Source organism: Anabrus simplex, chromosome 5 (assembly GCF_040414725.1).
Source record: "Anabrus simplex isolate iqAnaSimp1 chromosome 5, ASM4041472v1, whole genome shotgun sequence".
NCBI classification, from domain to species: Eukaryota; Metazoa; Arthropoda; class Insecta; order Orthoptera; family Tettigoniidae; genus Anabrus; species Anabrus simplex.
Genome location: NC_090269.1, coordinates 327161452 through 327171585, shown reverse-complemented (window position 1 = coordinate 327171585; position 10134 = coordinate 327161452). Strand labels below are relative to the sequence as shown.

General features: G+C 35.5%; 1 protein-coding gene across 1 annotated transcript in view; it reads right to left on the bottom strand.

Annotated features, from left to right (window-relative positions):
• Positions 1-418: 418 nt before the first annotated feature.
• LOC136874059 (zinc transporter foi) overlaps positions 419-10134 on the bottom strand; it is a 360167-nt gene continuing 350451 nt past the window's right edge. Inside the window, exon 9 of the mRNA XM_067147570.2 lies at positions 419-1343. Within this exon, the coding sequence (XP_067003671.2) occupies positions 1194-1343 (150 nt within the window). The 3' untranslated portion in view covers positions 419-1193. The remainder of the gene's footprint in view (positions 1344-10134) is intronic.

Here is a 10134-nt window from a genome sequence, read left to right as displayed (position 1 = left end):
TTTAAGAATGAAAACAAATCTCTAATGGGTAAAAAAAGAAACTGACAAAATCTAATTTCAACCCTGTTCCCTACTTCAGACAATTTGTGTACCTACCTTTCCAGTAAAACATTCTTCACTGGGATCTAAATATTATTCCAGATGGAGCTCTTATCATTAAACATACACAGTAGAAATTTTTTGGTCATTTTGCTTGATTATTATCGGAACATTTCCTCTACTTGGAACTGCTTGGATTTCTCCCAGGATTATGTTTAGTCTGGATTCAGATTCATATAGGAACTAAATTTTATTCTGTAAATTGTATAAAACCTGGCTGGCTTTTCTTTGAAGCTTGTATTCTTCAGTTTAACACCGATTTCTAGATTTCCTAGTGCGGATACTATGACTGTTACAATAGAACACCACAACAACTGGATGAGTATTATTATTTTATTTCACACTTTGTGATATTTTTGGCATCATAAAATAGTGTACAAATACTTTCCATTCATATAATGTTCAGATAAGCAGCAATACTGTAGTAGGTAAGTACAAAGGCAGCTGTATTACAGAGGCAAATAATAATAATTTAAAAAAAATTACATGCCCTGCAGGATGAGGCTGTATATGATGCAAACCAGGAAGACTTAGAAGAGGGAAGAGTAAGGACCCTGCAAAGCATGTCATGAGAAAAAAAAAAAAAAAAACACACACACATTTACACAAACAATCTCCAGAGCAGTCATCAAATGAATATAATTGCTGCTGCAATGACATATTTAAGGAACATCTTTTTTTACAAGAAACAGTATTTACTTTTTAAAAATTATTTTGTCCATGAGAAATCACAAACGGTTAAAATCACTTTTTCAGCTTGAAGTCCACATTTACAACATATTTCTGTCCACTTTGAACTATATAATTAAATCAGATGATAATTCTGACAAAGGCAATATTATTTTAGGGTTTCATTTGTAGCCACATTAATAGTTCTCCAGGAGTCAAAGCACTTTTCTGCTCACTAACATGTGTTAGAATATCATTCATGCTGGAGCTATCTGACACATTAAGTGTTTTTTGCTAAAAAAAATCTTAGTATCAAGATTCGATGCGTCACAACTGTACACACCCACAACACAACTTTCTTTCAAACATAAAACTGTGTTAATCACACATCAGTCATCTTGACTACCACAGCAATGCAAATTCACCTAGTCATGAGTGAAAACTGTTTTGAGGTCATGTTCATAGATTGCAATTGCTAACATGATGCCTGTACCGGTAATTAGTCCCAGGAACTGAAGGAGACACTGGCAGAGAGAACCACCCTCCTTTGAATGGCTGCTGGTCAGTTCAGGGATCTGAAACAAATATGCACACATGATTATAAGAGCTGTACTTCATTGAGGCTATAAATAAGGTAGGATGACAGGTGAACATGAAAGAGGAAGGAAAAGCCATTAGACCTCCAGTTTTACAGTATGCAAAATCCTACATCCAACCACAGGGACGAAACCTCACCTAAAAAATTCCACATGCTTTGATCGACATTCAAAACGTGACCACTTGAGTGGCTAGTGATGATGTCATTCAGCTACCATATCCTCAAAAGAGCAAAGATAACGAACACAGTTGATATGTTGTTTTTAAGAGACTATGGTACCATACAGTTTCTGCAATTCCCAAAGAAATATATTCAGAGGGGAAAGAAAGCTATCTGAGCAAGTTAAAAGTTTCAACTTTGTGTATTTATGTACTTCTCTACCTTTGAAGGTAAAACTGTGATGGTAACTATGATTAATAGGATTAATATGCTGTGAGAAACATGAAAATTCAACAAAACTTCACAAACAGAGGAAAGAATACAAATTGTTACAGAAAATGAAAGAAGAAAACAAAACAAAAGAATATGGAGAAGAGATAATGAACTTCAGAATCAGAAGTATGGAAGTACTTTAACAGAGAAAGGAAACAGAAAACAAGACCCAGCAAAGCATAACTATGGACACGTTGAGACTAGAAGGAGGCAGAACAAGGAAACCATAGAGAAATCATGGTACAAGAACGGATCTCAGATGAGATGCCGGAGCTGTCAGATGAAGAGATAGAAAAACGAAAAAAGTAGCTTAACAAAGAAGAAATTAACAGAAGATGATGGTATCAAAAATGAAGCTTCGCTATAAGCTACAGAGAATGTGAAACAAGCACTGAAGGGTATAATAACAGGAGCTAGGCTTTTGCTAGCACATGCAGGAAAGGAATCATCGCACATATATATAAAGGATGATAACACATGGAAAATTACAGAGGCACCACACTTCTTAATACCACATACAAGATTTATGCAATAGTTCTGGTAGGGAAACACAATCAGGATTTGGAAAAGGAAGGAGCTTAAGCAATTAAATTTCAACTTTCAAATTTCTTCGCGCACACTCCCCAGTTTCTTTCCTTTGGTTATAAGTAGAATTTTAATACTTATTTTGTTAAAATCAAAGAGGAGAAACCCTTGTCACAGTGGTCGGGAAGTTGCGTCATGTTAGCTTAGTCCTGTATATGCGTGTGCTTGACTGGTGTCTACAATCAGCTGAGCGACAGCTTCCATCCGGTAATGTTATGAATGTTTATTAACTTCATGGCGAGTAGTTTAAGAAGTAGTGACACTGTTATTTATATAGTTGGTGAAGTTAATACCAGATCAGTGGACATAAATTATCTAATTGACAGGTTTTTTCAGTCTTGTTTTATAACATATGCAAAGTGAAATTGACTGTCAGTGAAAGCGCTAATTTAGTTGTGTGTGAATGTGTAATATTTTGGGAGGTGGCTAGAATTCCCAAAAAAAAAAAAAAATAAATAAATTAAAAAAAAAAAAAAAAAATCTGCATTCAGAGTGGCACAATCTGCGAAAAAGTGCCCACACAAGAACAAATACTCATGAAAAACGGGAGTGTAACATATATATACTTAATAGCAGGAAGAGAAATATCTAAGTGGGGAAATTGTGCGCTTTATTCACACACTCTACAACAGGCTTTCACACAGTCGACAGAAAATGATTTTGGAAATCATTAGCAGATCTCAACATTAACAAACATCTAGTGAACAGCATCAAAGCAATCTGCCATAAAATGTCATATGAAGTAAAAGTACACGATAACATGTCGGAAGAGTTCTGGATTGAAAAAAGGGTCAGACAAAGATGCCCACTCAGCCCACTGCTCACTACACTAACAGCAAACCTAGAGAAATTCCTGCAATGAAACCCATGTGGGAGGTATAACCATCAGATACAACATTATTTATTTGCTGGAATATGCAGATGAGAGAGATGAAACAGATGCTAGAAGCCTTCACCCAGTATACCAAAATGATAAACCTAAAACGGAACACCTAAAAAAAATTTTTTGTCTTAAAAAAAAAAAGAAACACAAAGCAAGAAAATGAAGAACAAGTGGAAATGAAGAGACAAAACAATAGGAAAGGTCAATGAATTCAAATACCTTGGGTACCTATTTACCAAAATCCTAACTGCAGAAAAACACATCATGCAGGCCAACAATAGAACATTAATTGCAATGAAGCAAGTTCGGGGAATAAGTAAGAGATGATTCAGAGCAGACTGGTAAAGAAGAATTAAGACGTAATCTTTGTAGTGAGTTTTTACAACCGGATGCCCTTCCTGACATCAGCTTTATCCGAGTAGTTAATGAGATGAAATGAATCACATGATACACGATAGTAAGAATGGAGAGGGTGAAACACCGTGCCAGTACATATCCTAATCCTGTCGAACACCGTGAAAGGTACGGCTCAAGGCTCAACATCCCCATCCGATGGATGAATCGCCATTAACAGCGTCATATGCCCTCAATTCACATGAACACTGAAGAGAGGTCTGGAATTAAATCTAGGCTTTTGGTATTCAATCTAGCAATTAGAAATTTTATACTACCACCTCTCCTACCCTGCTGTCAACATTCTGATGGTAAGTTTTTTGACCTACAGGGACTGAATGTTTTTTTACAACAACCTATTTGACACATTACAATACATTAATTGAATTATAGTATAACCATGAAGTGTTTTAAATAATTGGACACGTTTCGTTCGGCATAGCGAACACCATCAGCCGTTAATGCACTAAGACTAGGTCAGGGCCCCGAGTTTAAAAATGATCAAAATAGTATCCTCATATCAAAAGAGTAACCATGTCATAATAAAAAAGTGATAACGATTGACACAATATAACACTAGACTTGAGATTGTAACAAAATATGTGCAACTTAAAAACAAGTATTTGTCGTGGAATGCATTAACGATGGCAATCTGTGGAATTAAAAACAATCATGGGGTTGTTGAAGTATGACAAATAGACATTGTGGACATTAAAATATACATCAATGCGTGAAGTGTGGATTAAATATTGTGAGGATGGAATTCCTTCGAATTAAGTAAAAACAAGAGTTAAAATAGAGTTCATTGAATTATCGCGAGTCTTAAGTTGAACCAGTCAAAAGGCACATAGCAGCGAACAAACGAAGGTTGACATATGACGTATGATGCTCTCGGCGCTACATCTGTAGTCATTGGCTGGCTGGATACTATGGGTCAGCTGGAGTCCTCTCCTTCATCAAGTTTGGTTGGCTGGCTGGTTACATATTCACCTCCAGGTTGGTCCACCTTGAAAATAGCAATTCATAATCATCTTCTCTCTTGCGCTAGTGTTAACATAAAATATTCCCAACAAGTAAGAGTTCATTTTAATGCTTCTTGAAAATCAAATATCTCGTCAATACTCTTGTATTAGCTTATTGAGCTGACGTTTCCCAAAATATTTAACACTGGGTTCAGTGTATCTTCGATCTCTTCTTTGCCTTAATTTTTATAACTTATATAATTTTATATAATAATTCTGTTTTTTGAGGCTTAAGAATCTCTTAATTTTGCTTCTTGGTAATGATTTTGGTTATTTTTCTGTCCTCCAATCTCTATTCTTAATAAGTAGGGCTTGGATGTTTAAGACCTAAAAATAGTCCAAATAAGCAAGCAAATATGACCTCAAAAGTGACGAAATATGATGTAAAATTTACAAAATATGACCCAAAAATGATTAATCAAAATATGGTCATATAAAAATAAATTATAAATCGAAATGGCAATTCCTCTGATACATATTTGTTAACTAAATTCGTTATTCTTACTTTAATATTAGTTCTGAATATACATGTGCAGCAATTATTCACAGTCTATTATCCTTGATTCATTTATCAAACTTTTGTGAATACATACCTATAGAGTACTAATTTCGCTAAGAGTATCAGATCACACAACATTTTAAAAGCCAAAACCTGTTTGCACCCTGCATTGGTGGTTTGAAATACGAGAAAACTAGAAATCAATCTACTTAAAAATATATATTTTGGAATGTTTAAGCCCAGATTTCATTAACATTATTCAAATGCATTAAAGTTTAAATTGAGCACCAAGAAACAAATTAAGTAGATGTCTTTCAATACATTATGGTAGGGCGTCAGAGCCTATAGTGCAAACTCATATACCTTTTTCATTCTTCTCCGCGGGTGGAATTGAAGTGTATGACAAGATTCATCTTCAAAGCATCAGGCGCGAAAGACCTCCGATTATCACTTAACACATTCTTTTAAGAAGAGAAGCTCCTTTCTACGTCACAAGACGTTATTGGTGCATATTTAAATAATGTTAAATCACTGCTGTCGAGTATGCACTCATCTCGAAGTGTACTGGTACCTTCTCCTCTAAGACCATCATTTATCTTGCACACACGATGAAAACCATCATTTCAATTAAGCACAGTTTGAAGTTTTACACTGTCACGAACAGTGTCCGTCGCCTCATCAATAGATATCCAAATCTTATTGTCCGCTACACTGTGTCGTATTTGATTTAGAGTATCTTCAAAGCAAAGCGATAAATAGTTTTTTCACAGTGTTGATTCTGTAGGAACAGATTTTTTAGTGTATCTCTCCAGGAATTCTTGAAATGGGGACTGTTACCTTGTTTAGAGGAATGTTTGCAGACACCATCATCTCACAAAGTTCCTTTGAAAAATCCAAACATCTGTCCATCGCTGAAGATGTAACAGCCTTATCGAATTTCAATTGCAGCCTCTTCTTATCGACATAGTGACGTTTGACATTGCTGCTGTGTTTAGCCGTGCTATGATATTGTTGCACATTCAAACGTTTTTCAGCCACGACTTTCACTGCACACACCTTGCAAAATAGAACTAAACCGTCTGTACAGAAATATTCCTCTCTAAGCTTCGTAACTTAACACTAGTAAACTTTTCCTCAGGCATACTGGAATGTGTGCTGGGTTATGATTTACTGTAAACTGACGCTTGTGTAAGTGAAAGGAGGTTGAGGTTCTAATATATGAACAAAGTCAAGTGAGCGATTACCAGAAGCAATTAGCTCACTGCTGGGACGGGATTTTCCGGATTATTTCTGTCTCTACCTGGGAGACCGAGTTGCCGAGTACAGCAGGTTAGTTAGGGAGAGGTCTATGACCTTCATTGTATACAAAGGGTATTCCAATTGTATTAACAGCGTGATACCGAGAAGCAGTTTTGTGAACACTAGTTCGCATTCGGTAAGTTGAAGATGATTTTGCGCACTTACAGCTATCGTCAAACTGCCGAAATATGACCAAAATATGACGTTTCTACTAAAATAGCTCAAAATATGACCTTATGGCAAAAAAACAGCCAAAATATGCATTTATATGACAAATTAAAATCACTTAATTGTGACGATAATCACCTGATTTGCACCGAAATCCAATCAGACAAGAAAATAGAGACAAAGAAAAAATATGACTTTTCCTAAACATCCGAGCCCTATTAATAAGCTTCAACGTGTCGTTTCGCTCCTTGTCTGTCCAGTTGGTGAGCATATTTAATTCAAATCTCCTTATTTCACGCAGCGATTGCTTTCTTCTGTATTGAATACTGTGTATTATGCCGTATCTTCTTCTTTAGAACGAGTAATATTTGAGTATTTCCTTTAACTTCAATAAATAAATAAATAAATAAATAAATAAATAAATAAATAAATAAATAAATAAATAAATAAATAAATCACTACTGATCTGCATTTAGGGCAGTCGCCCAGGTGGCAGATTCCCTATCTGTTGTTTTCGTAGCCTTTTCTTAAATGACTGCAAAGAAATCGGAAATTTATTGAACATCTCCGTTGGTAAGTTATTCCAATCCCTAACTCCCCTTCCTATAAACGAATATTTGCCCCAATTTGTCCTCTTGAATTCCAACTTTATCTTCATATTGTGATCTTTCCTACTTTCAAAGACACCATCCAAACTTATTTGTCTACTGATGTCCTCCCACGCCATCTCTCCACTGACAGCTCGGAACATACCACTGGCTAATATCTTGCTTGTTTGATGCAGCCGAAATGTTTCGTGTCTGTCCAGTATTGCAGCAGATTAGTTAGTGTAATAATAATATATTAATATTTACTTGTTTCTTTTCAAACAATCCACTTGATATTTTTATGTTCTCTACTCACAGCCTTTGAAATTGTGCGCTCTTTACTCAATCTTGGCCTCCTGTAAAGTTTAAAATTATAGTTCACTTCATATAATTCTGGCCTGTGTGGTCCATACCTCCACTTTGACGCCATTCTGGAACATGTCAGAAACTTTTTTTTTTTTGCTAGTTGTTTTACGTCGCACCGACACAGATAGGTCTTATGGCGACGACGGGACAGGACAGGGCTAGGAGTGGGAAGGAAGCGGCCGTGGCCTTAATGAAGGTACAGCCCCAGCATTTGCCTGGTGTGAAAATGGGAAACCACGGAAAACCATTTTCAGGGCTGCCGACAGTGGGATACGAACCTACTATCTCCCGAATACTGGATATTGGCCGCACTTAAGCGACTGCAGCTATCAAGCTCTTTTGATGTCCACAATGTCTACTCTCATACTTTAACAACCCCATGATTATTTTTAATTCCAAAGATTGCCATCGTTAATGCATTCCACGACAAATACTTGTTTTTAATTTGCACATATTTTGTTACAATCTTAAGTCTAATGTTATATTGTGTCGATCGTTAATTATAACTTTTTTATTACGACATGGTTACTCTTTTGATATGAGGATACTATTTTCATCATTTTTAAGCGCAGGGCCCTGACCTAGTCTTTGTGCATTAATGGCTGACGATGTTCGTTATGGCGAACGAAACATGTCCCATTATTTAAGACACTTCATGGTTATACTATAATTCTATTAGTGTATAGTAATGTATTGAATAGGTGGTTGTAAATAAAAGAATTTCATAATTTTAATATATCATCTTCAATATGGTTCCATTATGAGATTAATTACATGTAACCACAGGACCTGAACCGGCTAACCATTGTGTCGGACTATGTAGACTGGATGTCGTAATGATTATGGCAACTAGGCATGAAAAGACACAAATGTGTTACTTACTTAAAATTTTGATTAGATTTAAGTATCCTCACACAATTAATTCAATTAATTCTTCAATTCTTTCACCCCCCTCCAACTTTATTGGATTTTCCAAAAATCAATGGATACGTGTTCCTTTACTTTTAAAGCAGATTCCAAATACCAATATTCACATCTGCAACATCTTTCGTTTTTGAGATAATAGTATTGTCATACAAATAATTCAACTAATTTTTGAATTCACCCCCTACCCCCTCTAAGTGGATTTCCTGAAACAAAAAATACAGATTTCTTTATTTTTAAAGGAGATTCCAAATACCAATTATCACATCTGTAACACCTTCAGTTTTTGAGATCAGTATATCTTAATAAAAAGAATTCAACCTCATTTTCAGTCATTTTTACCCTCCACCCATGTGGTTTTTCCAAAAACAAAAAATACATGTTTCTTTATTTTTAACAGAGATTAAAAATACCATTTTTCACTTCTGTAACATGTTAAGTTTTTGAGATATACTGTAGACATGCTCATTTTAAAATTTCACCCCCTTTTTAGTTCCCCTTAAGTGGAGTTTCCGAAAATAAAATCACCTATGTTTCTTTACCTTTACAGGAGATTCCAAATACCAATTTTTACACCTGTAACATTTTGTATTTCTGAGACATACTGTAGATTTTGTCTTTCTAAAAATTCACCCCATTTGTCACTCCTGTTTAACCCCCATTAATTAGATTTTCCAAGAACAAAAAATATGTTGCTTTATTTTTAAAGGAGATTCCAAATAACAATTTTCAGGTCTATAATATCTTCAGTTTCTGAGATATAAGTATTCTCATTAAAGGCATTCAATCCCTTTTTCACCCCTTCCAGGGGGATTTTCTGAAGAAAAAAAAAAAGTGTTTCTTTATTTTTAAAGGAGATTCTAAACACCAATTTCTACATCTGTAAACTTAAGTTTTGAGATATAGATAAACTCATTTTAAAAATTCACCCCGTTAACAACGGAATATCAAAAAATCCTCCCTTAGCGAGCACATACATTGCAATATTCTTTTCTTTATTATTATTAAATGAAAAGCGCACAATGTGCAAAAACAATTTTTGTACAGATGGTCAACTATGCTAATGCCATTCTTATTATTGAGGTTGTCTTCATTTTGCAGTTTTGTGCATGGTATCTTTCACAATGATCGTTGCACAGGTTACATATACAGTCTTCGTTCGGCTGGTGGAAGTTTTTGGTTTGGCAGAATCAGTGGTGAAATCCGTGAGTGGTGCAACGTGTAATTACGTGCCGTAGCTTGTAATTTGTTTGTTTCCACTCTTCTGTCATTATGGCGTCCGTGGAGTAGAAGTCGGACCAAATAGCATTTCTTTTCTAGTTTAAAGTTTGGCGTGCATTCTCATAGGGCTTGGTGTCTGGTAGACAAAACTGTGTTTTAATATCGTCAATGAAGTAGTCCTCTTTGGTTAGAACATATGCTAACCCTGAAGGGGCTGACTTCCCAATGTCTAGAATTCTCTTGAGATATCGGGCCTTGACGTTTTCTATTGTCCCAGGTGATGCTAATCCCATAGGTTGCTATTGGTGATATGGCTGTCCTGAACAGTAGCATTGCTGTACCCAATGATATTTGTTGAGGTTGTTGAATGTTGTAGATGGCTTTTATTG